Source organism: Trichechus manatus, unplaced genomic scaffold (assembly GCF_000243295.1).
Source record: "Trichechus manatus latirostris isolate Lorelei unplaced genomic scaffold, TriManLat1.0 scaffold00087, whole genome shotgun sequence".
Lineage (NCBI taxonomy): Eukaryota > Metazoa > Chordata > Mammalia > Sirenia > Trichechidae > Trichechus > Trichechus manatus.
The window spans coordinates 10,570,036-10,582,512 of NW_004444023.1; the positions used below are offsets into that span (position 1 = coordinate 10,570,036).

The window sequence follows — 12,477 nt, forward strand, 5'->3', positions numbered from 1 at the left end:
GTTTTGAGAATTTTGCCTCGATTTTTTTAAATTAAAAAACTGGGACATCCAACAGACACTAAATGATAGTAGTTGGTGGGTGTTATGAATTAAATTGTGTCCCCCAAAAATGTGTATCAACTTGGCTAGTCCACGATTCCCAGTGTTGTGTGGTTGTCCACCATTTTGTGATGTGATGTGATTATCTTATGTGTTGTAAATCCTAATCTCTGCCTGTGGTTAATAAGACAAGATTAGGTTATGTTAAAGAGAATTAGGGTGGGATTCAACACCCTTACTCAGGTCACAGCCCTGATCCAATGTAAGGGAAGTTTCCCTGGGGTGTGGCCTGCATCACCTTTTATCTTACAAGAGATAAAAGGAGAGGGAGGGGAGGAGAGAGGAGAGGGACCTCATGCCATCAAGAAAGAAGTGCCAGGAGCAGAGCACATCCTTTGGACCTGGGGTCCCTGAGCTGAGAAGCTCCTAGACCAGGGGAAGATTGGTGACAAGGACCTTCCCCAAGAACCGGCAGAGAGAGAAAGCATTCCCTGGGAGCTGGTGCCCTGAATTCGGACTTCTAGGCTCCTAGACTGTGAGAGAATAAATTTCTCTTCGTTAAAGCCATCCACTTGTGGTATTTCTGTTATAGCAGCACTAGATAACTAAGACAATGGGTAAGTGTCCCAGCCTCCTGGATAATTCTGAGGTGCATTTATCCAGTTTTTCAGAGGGTGCACAGCAAGGTTGAGACCCACTGGCCCATGGCAATAACATCAATAATTCACATTCTCTATACCTGTCTTAGTCTCCTAGGGTTGTGTGAAAAAATTGTCACAAATCATTGTTGTTGCTAGGTGCTGTTGAGTCAGTTCTGACTCATAGTGACCCTATGTACAACAAAACAAAGCAGTGCCTGGTCTTGTGCCATCCTAGTGATCGTTGTTATGCTTAAGCCCATTGTTGCAGCCACTGTGTCAATCCATCTCGCCAAGGGTCTTCCTCTTTTTCGCTGATCCTCTACTTTACCAAGCATGATGTTCTTCTCCAGGGATTGATTCCTCCTGATAACATGTCCAAAGTATGTGAGACTTAGTCTCATCATTCTTGCTTTTAAGGAGCATTCTGGATGTACTTCTACCAAGACAGATTTGTTCATTCATTTGGCAGTCCATGGTGTGTTCAATATTCTCACCAACACCATAATTCAAAGGCATCAATTCTCCCTCAGTCTCCCTTATTCATTGTCCAGCTTTCAAATGTATATGAGGCAATTGAAAATACCATAGCTTGGGTCAGGCGCACCTTAGTCTTCAAGATGACATCTTTGCTTTTTAACACTTTAGAGAGGTCTTCTGCAGCAGGTTTGCTCAATGCAATGTGTCTTTTGATTTCTTGACTGCTGCTTCCATGGGTGTTGACTGTGGATCCAAATAAAATGAAATCCTTGACAATTTCAATCTTTTCTCCATTTACCATGATGTTACTTATTGGTCCAGTTGTGAGGATTTTTGCTTTCTTTATGTTGAAGTGTAATCCATACTGAAGGCTGTGGTCTTTGATCTTCGTCAGTAAGTGCTTCAAGTCCTCTTCATTTTCAGCAAGCAGGGCTGTGTCATCTGCATAAAAGCAGGTTGTTGATGAGTCTTCCTCCAATCTTCATGCCGCGTTCTTCTTCATACAGTCCAAATGGTGCTATCTCCCTCACTGGGTTGTGAGCCCCAAAATGGATGGGCTGAGCTCTCTGGGTCACCAAAATACCAAAAACCCAAACTTGTTGCCATGAAGACAATTCTGACTCATGGCAACCCCACGTGTTACAGAGTAGAACTGCTCCATGGGGTTCTCTCGGTTGTAATCTTTATGGAAGCAGATTGCCAGGTCTTTCTTCCATGGTACTGCTGGGTGGGTTCGAACAGCCAGCTTTTAGGTTAGTAGTCGGGTGCAAATCCTTTGTGCCACCCAGGGTCCTGTCTGATCCACCAGGTAGCTCTAATACCTAACAATGTTGTCCAACACATAGCAAGCCCTCACGAATACTCATGAATATTGCATGAATGATCATTTCCATGCTGTGGCAAAGAAAACTGAGGCCTGGGGGGGCTGTCTCTCATCTAAGATTCCAGGGAGACACAACAGCTAGGATTGCAGACCCCATATTTTTAGCCTCTGCCCTGCCTCCAGATTGAGGTCCGCCATTCAGCTCACCATATAAAAAGATATCAGGCTAGATGAGGCAGGCGTCCTCCACAGCAGAGTACAGCAGGGTCCCCTGGAGGAGTGAGGTGTAGTCCCTGCCCAGTGGCACAGCCTGGAGAAACAAGACCTGGTCGAGCACAGGCAGGCACTTGACCAGGGCACTGAGCCAGGACGGCAGGCCCTCAGGGATCCAGAGGAGGAAGTAGACAGTGCAGGTGAGGAAAAAGGGTTTGAGCCACTTGGAGATGTGCAGGTCTTGGGGGAGGCAGGGGGAAGGGCTACTGAGTCACTTGAGCTCGGTCTAGCTCCCTAGCACCTGGAGATGAGATTCCAGAACCTCCCTTGCCTCTTGGAGGTCTCAGGTGAGCGGTCATGGGAGTCCCTTCTCTTAGCAGTGGGAAACAGTGAAGGGTGGGGTAGTCCCTCTGCTTGTCCAGCCACATCCAGGGAGAGGGTAGTCTCCAGAGGCTTGAGTCAGAGGTGCAGGGGTCAGGGTTGGGGGGTTTGTGGTCAGTCAGCATCTGGCTCCCCTTGGGGTCAGACACAAGGTCAGCACTGGAGTCCCAGCTGGGACAGAGCCTGGGACAATGTGTGGGATGGAGCCACAAGAGATGTGTTGAAGTCCTACCACTAGGCCTGTGAATGTGACCTTGTTCGGAAACAGATTCTTTGAAGATGTTCTTAGTTAATATGAAGTCAAACTGGACTACGATGGGTCCTAATCCTATGACTGGTGTCCCTATAAAAGAGAAGAGACACAGAGAGACAGACAGAGGAAGGACACCATGTGAAGATGCATCTACAAGCCAAGGAAGGCCTGGGACTACCAGAAACCAGGAGAGACAAGGAAGGATCTTCCCCTAAGCCTTTGGAGAGAGCATGGCCCTGCCTGTACCCTGAATTTGGACTTTCAGTCTCCAGAACTACGAGAGAATAAATTTCTATTCTTTAAAATCACCCAGTTTGTGGTATTTTGTTATGGCAGCCCGAGGACACCAAGTAGGAGTGCCCCATGAAGGGGTGAGACCATGAGCCAGTGCACAGGTCATCCATAGGGCCAAAGTTCAGGGGTCAGGGCAGGCCCACTCTTACCTGGCCAGACTCCACACAGTTGGTCTTTATGATGAGGGGTATTTCTCTTGTTCCCGCACCAGGATTCAGAAATCTCCCACTGTCTCGGGGAAAGGCTGTGATGAACTTCTGGGGCCCCTGGAAACCCTAGGGGAGAGGAACGAAGGGTCTGTGGATACTGGGACCTGCCCTCGGACCGCTAGTTCCCACCCCCATGAGGCACACCCCTCAGGTTCCTCCCCTCTCTGACTGCCCTCCACTCTCCCCAGCCTCAACCATTTCCTGTTCCTTAATCCTGACTTTAGGAGTTTCTGGGTGGTGCAAAGGGTTACCATGATCAGCTGCTAACTGAAAGGTTGGCCGTTGAAATCCACTCAGAGGCTCCTCGGAAGAAAGGCTTGGTGATCTACTTCTGAAAAATCAGCCACTGAAAACCCTATGGGCACAGTCTATTCAGACACACATGGGGTCACCATGAGTTGGGACTGTCTCGATGACAGCTAGGACTGACTGGACTGGAATCCTGTCCTCACCATCACACAGCTGACATTGTCATTGAGTCTGGATTCCAAGGAAGTTCTGCAGAATCTCATAGGACTTGTCATCTGAGGAAAGAGGACCCTGTTAGAAAACTCAGGGACTGGCAAAAGGACAGAGAGATGGATACAGAGAAATACATAATTAGAGATTAAGATGGAGCTACAGGGAGACATAAAACACAACTCAGGACTGAAGCCACAGAACCATGGGGGATAGCAACAGAGAGACCAAGGAAAAGGAAAATATTGACATACAAAGATGGAGACCAAGACAGTATAGAAAGAGATGCAAAAGCTAAGGTCCAGAAAAGAAAGACACAGACATTTAGAAATAGACACACAGAGAAACCACAAACAATAAATACATAGAGGGGGAAAAGTGGACACTAGGGGAGGAGATAGAGGGAGAAGGAGAAGGAGAAGAAAGAGAAAGGGAGGGAGGAGGGAAGGAGGAGAGGGAGGAAGTGGGCTTGAGTCTGGGTCCATTTCCTTATATCCTAAGTTCCAAGAATGAGTGGAATGAGTGGAATTGTGAGGCTGAAACTCATCCCTGAACAGTCACAGCCCCAGAAGTCCTATCTGACAGCTCCTTTTCCCTGCAGAAACCAGGAGAATAAGAAAGAGAAGGAGAGGGGGGAAGAAGACAAAGATGAGAAGGAGATGAAGAAGAACAACCACTACAACAAAGAGGAGGAGGAGAAGAGGAACAGGAGGAAGGAAGGAGAAGGAAAAAGAGAAGGGGGAGAATAAAAAAGAAGAGGCGGAAGAGGAAGAAAGGAGGAGGAAAAAGAGAGGAGGACAAGGAGAGAGGGGGAAGAAAGAAAGGAAAGGGTAGGGAAGAGAGATACAGACAGATGCAACAGTGACAGTGAAAAGAGAAACACAGTGGCTGATACGCAGAGACTGAGAGCAATTGGAGGACAGAGACAATTACGAGGGCGATAGAAAGAGTTAAATATCACAGAGAAACAATGTCAAAAGAGAGACACAAAGAGACTCAAAGACTGACAGTGATGCCCAACAATTGTGAGGGCTTGAGGCCCCAGCCAGAAAGAGTGGACAAGGTGGAGATGCCCAAAAGGTTTCTGATCTCCTTGGTGCAGGAGAAGGGTGGAGGAAGGGTCCTCACAGAGAACAGTCGTGGGACAGCTAAGGACTGGGAGTTCAGGGGAACTGAGCTGGGACTTTGGGAGACTCTGAAGCCCTTCACCACTTTCTGCCTCATCCCGATGGATCAACCCAGCCTAACAAACCTCACATGAAGCTAGCCCCTCCCAGGTTCGGGATAAAGGTGACAGGAAGGTGTCTCAGAGACTCAGGAGCCCAGGTTAACAAGGTAACTAAGGATGGGTAATTCATTTCATTGGTTCTATTTTTGACACCTGTTACATGGGAGGAAATAGGATGGGACACACTAGAAAACTGAGGAGGGTGGAGGTAGTAAGTGAAGAGGGAGTGCCTATAGGTAGAGAAAACAGGGATGAGGGCCCAGTCTCCTCTGTTTCTTCAGGAGAAATGGGCTTGAGTCTTGGTTCACCTGCTTGCAAGCAAAGTCTTCAAATTAATAGAATTGTCTGGATAAAACAAATCCCTAAATCATCACATATCCAAGAGTCCTGTCCATCAGCATCTTTTTCCCTCAGAAGCCATGAATGAAAACATCTGACCCCTCATCACTCATATCCAGGAATTCAGGCCACAGACTTCTCTTCAGGACCCAAGAGTCCCAGCTCCCAGCCCCTCCTCCCTCAGGCCCAGAAGTCCAACCTCCTCCTCCCTTAGACCCAGGAATCTGACCCAACTACTCCCTCAGACCCAGGAGGCTGACCCCCTCCTCCCTCAGACCTAGGAGTCTGACCCCCTCCCCAGATCCAAGAATCCAGGCCCCCAGACCACCACCCTCAGACCCAGAACCCATTCATGTGGGAGGAGTCACTTATCAACAATACCAACAATCCTCAGTCCCTGAGAGATTCATTCAACTCAGCTTCTCATCCCAGTTATGTCTCATAGTATCACACGGAAACCTAGGAGTCCAGGATCCCAGCCCTAATCCTTTCTCCTCTGGACTTTAGACTACAGAGTTTTCCCTTTCCTATCCCTTTGGTGTGTCCAAAAGGGAGAAGGAGGAAGTAGAGGTTTGCAGAAGTAGAAAATAGTTTGGTGGTTCCTCAGAAAGTTAAAAATAGAGTTCCCATATGACCCAGGGACTTGAAAGCAGTGATGTAAACAGAAACCTGTACACGATCTCCTGTGCACAGAAACCTGTACACAGAAACCATCTCCTAGCTCTACCTCACTTTCTGCTGTTTGCCATGAAGCTCCCCCTCCTCCCATCACCACCACTGATTTAAGAGTCTGAATTCAGGGCATCATCTTTAGAGAAAGGTCCTTCTTTGTCCCTATCAATTTGCAGTAGCTACTGGCAATCCTTGATGTTCCTGGGCTTGTAGATTCATCAGCCGCTATCTTCACATGGCAACTCCCCCATGTGTCTCTGTGTCTGTATTCCCCTTTATAAGACACCACTCAGAAGAAATTAGGTTTAGGACCCATCCTACTCAGTATGACCATATTAACATAACAAAAAAAACCCTGTTTCCAAACAGGATCACATTCACAGGTACAGGGATTAGGACTTCAACATACATTTGGTGGGGAGAGGGACACAATTCAATCCATAAGAAGGTGTAATTAAAAAATCCCAGATATACAAATTCTAAGGCATGCCTCACAAAGTTTGAATTAGGAAATATCCTTGGAACTCAGATAATAGGAGAGAAGAATTCTGGAGGATGTTGTAAAAATACCCAATAAAATAAAAAATTTTAAAAAGGATAGTCATGATTAACTGATTTGGTAAAAGTTTGTTTTTCATAATAATCTTGAATGAAAGAAAGAAAAAGGGTGAGCATATATGTAACAACTCAGAACTAAAATTCTAATTGTTATCAACACCATGGATAGAAGAATGAGTTGAGTCAAAGGGATTAGGATGGTCAAAAACTTATCAGAGTGGGGTGAGCCAAAGGCACTCTCTCAATGAGACCCACCTCCTGGTGTTCATGCCCTTGTGTAATCTCCTTTCCTTGAGTGTAGGAAGGACCTGTGACTTGTTCTTTTTTTTTTTAGTTATATGCTGTTTGTTATTTTTTAATACAGGTAACACAATATTTGCCAATTTAACACTTTTCACTTGTACAATTTGATGAGGATGGCAAGACTTATTTTGGACACGTTAGCAGGAGGGACCAGTCCCTGGAGAAAGACATCACGCTTGGTAAAGTAGAGGGTCAGCGAAAAAAGAGGAAGACCCTAAACGAGATGAATTGACACAGTGGCTGCAACAATGAGCTCAAACATAGCAATGATTGTGAGGATAGTGCAGGACCGGGAGCACTTCATTTTGTTGTACACAGGGTCCCTATGAGTTGGAACCTACTCAACAACACCTAACAACAATAATTCAATGAAACTAATTACATCAATCATGTTGTACAACCATCACCAGCATCCATTGCCATATATGCCATCCCCATAAACAGAAACTCAATGCTAGCTAAACACAAATCCCCCTTTTTCCCCTTCCCTCCGGCCCCTGGTAACCACTGTTAAACTTTGATCTCTATACCTTTGCCTACTCTAAGTGTTCCATATTAGTGAAATCATACAATATTTGTCTTTTTGTGGTTGACTAATTTCACTCAGCATAATGTTTTCCCAGTTCATCCATGTTGTAGCATATATCGGGACTTCATTTCTCTTTATGGCAGAGTAACATTCCATTGTGTATATATACCACATTTTGTTTATCCAGTCATGGGCATCTGATAGGCATTTGTGTTGTTTCCACCTTTTGGCAGTTGTGAATAGTGCTGCAATGAACATTGGTGTACAGGTTTCTGTTGCATTGCTGCTTTCAAGTCTCTTGAGTATATACTTAGAGTGGGATTGCTGGATCATAAGGGAGCTCTATTTTTAACTTTTTGAGGAACTGCCAAACCGTTTTCCACAGCAGCTGTACCATTTTGCACTCCCACCAGCAATGAATGAGGGTTCTGATTTCTCCACATCTTTGTCAACATTCATTATTATCTGGGTTTTTTGTTTGTTTGTTTCTTTGTTTTTTGTGACTTGCTTCTAACCAACAGAATACAGCAAAGGGCAGGGGAGTCCCAGAATGCATACACATTTATCCCTACCTCCCCACTCCTTGTTTGTTTCTTCATTTTACACATACTTATTGCTTATCTTCCATGCTCAAAGCCTGAGCTGAGGGCTGGAGACACAGCAGAAAGCAAGGAAGACTCAACCCCAGATCACTGAGAGCAGGGAGTGGAGGCAGGAGAAGCAGACCGCCCAGCATGATTTCTTTCCTTCAGAGCCATTTTTGAGTCTCCAGGTCATGGGAAGAGGAACTCTGGTGGTGCAGTGGTTAAGCCCTCGCCTGTTAACCAAAAGGTCAATGATTTGAACCTACCAACTGCTCTGCGGGAGAAAATGTGGCAGTCGGCTTCCATAAAGATTACAGCCTTGGAAACCATATGGGGTAGTTCTACCCTGTCCTTATAGGGTTACCATGAGTCATAGTTGACTTGACAACAATGGGTTTGTTTGTTTTTGGTTATCCTCAGGGAAGGAGTCCTGGTGTCTCAACAGTTAAGAGCACAGCTGCTAACCAAATAGTTGGCAGTTCAAACTCACCCAGTGCCTCCAGAAAGAAATACCTAGCAATCTGCTTCCCTAAAGATTATAGCCTAGGCCACATGATCCATAGCCTCCTCTAACCTGAGACCAGAAGAATTAGATGGTGCCCCACTATCACGACTGACCACCCTGTCCAGGATCACACTAGAAGTTCCATTTAAATGTAGAACAAAATTCAATAAAATGCAGAACAAAGTGCAAATTAAAAAACGAGAGAGAGAGAGAGAAACCAGACTTATCGGTCTGAAAAAGACTGGAGAAACCTCCAAGACTATTGTCCTAAGACAACTTTCTAACTTGAAACTGGAGACTCTCCTAGAGGCCACCTTTCAGCCAAACAGTAGATGTGCCTATAAAATGGGCAATAACACCCGTGAAGAATGTGCTCCTTAGAACAAACTGTAGGAGACCAAAAGGGCAATATTTGTCCTAAACCAAAGATGAGAAGGTAGGGAGGAACAGGGAAAACAGAAGAATGGAAACAGGGAACCCAGGGAGGAAAAAGGGAGAGTGCTGACACATTGAGGGTATTGCAACAAATGTCACAGAAAAATTGGTGTATGAATTGATTGATGGAGCCCCAGTGGCACAGTGGTTAAGTATATGGCTGCTAACCAAAAGGTCAGCAGTTCAAATCCACCAAGTGCTCCTTGGAAGCCCTATGGGGCAGTTCTACTATGCCCGCTATGGTTGCTATGAGTCGAACTCAACGGCAACTGGTTTGGATTGCCTTTTTTTTTTTTTTTTTTAATCTAATTTGTTATGTAACTGTCACCTAAAGCACAATAAAAAGTTAAAAAAAAAAAAAGATCACAGCCTAAGAAATTCTGTGGGGCAGTTCTACTCTGTCCTATAGGGTCGCTATAAGTCGGAACCGGCTCCACGGAAAAGGGTTTTGAGAACTGGTAGCTCCCTTGTCGCTGTCCCTCGTCCTGAACTCGGCAAGGCTATAATAATCCATTGCTGCCAAGTCGATTCCAAATGACAATGACCTTATAGGACAGAATAAAACTGCCCCCAAAGAGTTTCCAAGGCTGTAAATCTTTGCGGAAGCAGATTGCCACATCTTTCTCCCACGGAGCAGCTGGTGGATTCGAACTGCTGAACTTTCGGTTAGCAGCTGAGAGCTTTAACCACTGTGTCACCAGGGCTCCCAATATCCAGGGAAAACTCAGCCTCTCCCTTGCCCTGAGGGGAGCCATGATCCAGAAGAAACCATGGCACAGCCCTTCTCAGTCCTCTAGCAATCTCAGGGATTGAGGAGTCAGTGCTGCGACTCTACAGGTTGTGGAAAACAGATTTCCTTCATTAGATGATTTTATGAGCGAAGGGGAGAGGTTAGAATAGGGGAGGGAGGAAATCTCTGCACAGTCACCTCAGAAAATGGACTTTTTCCACGTTCATATCTTACATGACTTATCAGAGCCCTGAGTTAAAACTAGCCCAATAAAATGGTGCAGCCACTGTGGCAAACAGTTTGGTGGTTACTCAAAAAGTTGAACATAGAACTACCATAGGACCCAGCTATTCCACTCCTAGGTATGTACCTGGGAGAACAGAAGGCAGGAATGCAAACAGAACCTGTACACCCATGTTCATTGCAGCACTTTTCACAATAGCCACAAGGTGGAAACAACCAAAATGTCCATCAGCAGATGAATAGATGAACAAAATGTGGTACATATTATGCAGCCGTGAAAGAAAATAAAGTCCTGGGGGACTTCATACACCAAAAAGAAGCACCAGGAGCACAGCACGTCATTTGGACGCAGGGTCTCTGTGCCGAGAAGCTCCTAGACAAGGAGAAGACTGATGACAAGGACCTTCCCCTAGAGCTGACAGAGAGAGAAAAGCTTCCCCTAGAGCTGGCACCCTGAATTCAGACTTCCAGCCTCCTAAACTGTGAAAGAATAAACTTTTGTTTGTTAGAGCCATCCACCTGTAGTATTTCTGTTATAACAGCACTAGATAACTAAAACAGAATTGGTACCAGGAGTGGGGTGCTGCTGTAACAGATACCTAAAATGTGGAAGCAGTTTTGAAGCTGTGAATGGATAGAGGCTGGTTTTTCTCTGGCCTTCTGCTTTACAGCAGAATCTAGGGTATGGATATATGGATGTTCACTGTACAATTTTTTCCACCTTTCTGTATGTTTGAAAATTGTCCAATGCAATGCATCGTTTGATTTCTTGACTGCTGCTTCTGTGTGTGCTGACTGTGGTCCCAAGTAAAATGAAATTTTTCAATATTTTCTCCGTTTATCATGATGTTGCTTATTGGTCCATCCAGTTGTGAGGATTTTTGTTTTCTTTATGTTGAGGTGTAATCCATACTGAAGGTTGTGGTCTTTGATCTTCATCAGTAAGTGCTTCAAGACCTCTTCACTTTCAGCAAGCAAGGTTGTGTCATCTGCATATCACAGGTTGTTAATGAGTCTTCCTCCAATCCTGATGCCACGTTCTTCTTCATATAGTCCAGCTCCTCAGATAATTTGCTCAGCATACAGATTGAATAAGTATGGTGAAAGGATGCAACCCTTATGCACACCTTTCCTCATTTTAAACCCTGCAGTGTCCCCTTGTTCTGTTTGAACAACTGCCTCTTGGTCTATGTACAGGTTTCTCATGAGCACAATTAAGTGTTCAGGAATTCCCATTCTTCACAATTGTTATCCATAATTTGTTATGATCCACACAGTCGAATGCCTTTGCATAGTCAATAAAACACCTAGTCGCTTCCGGGCAACATGGCGCTATAGTCAGAAGCACCATGCCATCCCTCCGCAGCAAAGATCAGAAAAACTAAGTCAAACAGAGTCACATGTCAATCCTGAAACCCTAAGCATCAAATGAAGAGATAAAGAACTCATCCAAGCACCAAATGGAATAAGAAACTGACAGAAAACAGAGAGCAAGGAGAGATACAGGCAGAGGTCCCCTATCAGCTACCACAGCACAGATCCACCATCTTGGACTCCTATCGGAGATCAGCGAACAGGGGGTACGAGAAAGCAGCTTTATGGAGCTTCCAGCAGGAGACAGAACAACCAGTAACCAGCGATATACACTTTCCCACCCTCATCCTTCTTCACCCTCACTCAGCCTCCTCTGCTTCCTGCAGCCACAGTCTCTTGGCCGGGAAACACCAGCTTCATCCAGGTGGCACTTGGATTCCACCCGCCCGCACTGGCCAGCTCCCTGAGTGCCTTTTGTTGGCTGCTGGTGTTGCTTTTTTCCTCTTCTTTCGATTACTTCCTTACCTCTCACCACCTCCCCCTCCTTTCTCTCAAATATCTGGCTCTGCGTGCCATCTTTGCTTCTTCCTGAAAGTCTGTGAAACACTGCTCAACTGTGAAACTGCTTCCAGCCCGTGCTGGAATGCTGGTGGGACCCCGGGGCTTTTTTGTTTGTTTGCTCTGATTTGTTCCACTTTGATTTGTTTGTTCGTTTTCTTTTTCTTTTCTTGGCTTGGGAGCCCCTTCTAGCTGGGCAGTACCACGCGGCTTGGAAGCTACTCCCTTCCTCTTTGCAGATGCACAGGGACATCCTTGGGGGCATTTCTTTTTTCTTGTTTTTTTGTTTTGTTTTCTTCTCTCTCTTATTGCCTTTTTGTCTTTCTTCATTTCCAGTTTCTCGATTCATTCATTTTTTTCTTTTACCCTTTTTCTTTTTTATTCATCTTTGTTTTTCCCCATTTCTCAGTCTCTCATCTCTCCACTCCAATAACAAGCTCCCTTACCACTCTTTTGTCTTTGTGTGTATGTTTTTGGCCCCTGTTCCTCTCTCCTCTCTCTCTTCTTTCCCATACCCATCTTAGCTCCACACATCACAATCTAACCCCTCCTTCCTGCCTACCTGCACTGTGCGCTGAAAATCACACTCCCAAGCTGCACAGGCACGGCCTACTGGAACCTGCCCTGCACTGATTCCCAGTCTGCACTGTCAGCCCTGGTACGAGCCACAAACAACCCATCCCAGCAACT

The 12,477-nt window shown here is 45.5% G+C and overlaps 1 protein-coding gene across 1 annotated transcript in view; it reads right to left on the bottom strand.

The window, feature by feature from the left end:
• Positions 1 to 12,477, bottom strand: part of PTPRH (protein tyrosine phosphatase receptor type H) — a 65,910-nt gene that overhangs the window by 38,724 nt on the left and 14,709 nt on the right. Inside the window, exon 6 of the mRNA XM_004381899.2 lies at positions 2,306 to 2,433. Coding sequence (XP_004381956.2) covers positions 2,306 to 2,433 — 128 coding nt within the window. The remainder of the gene's footprint in view (positions 1 to 2,305; positions 2,434 to 12,477) is intronic.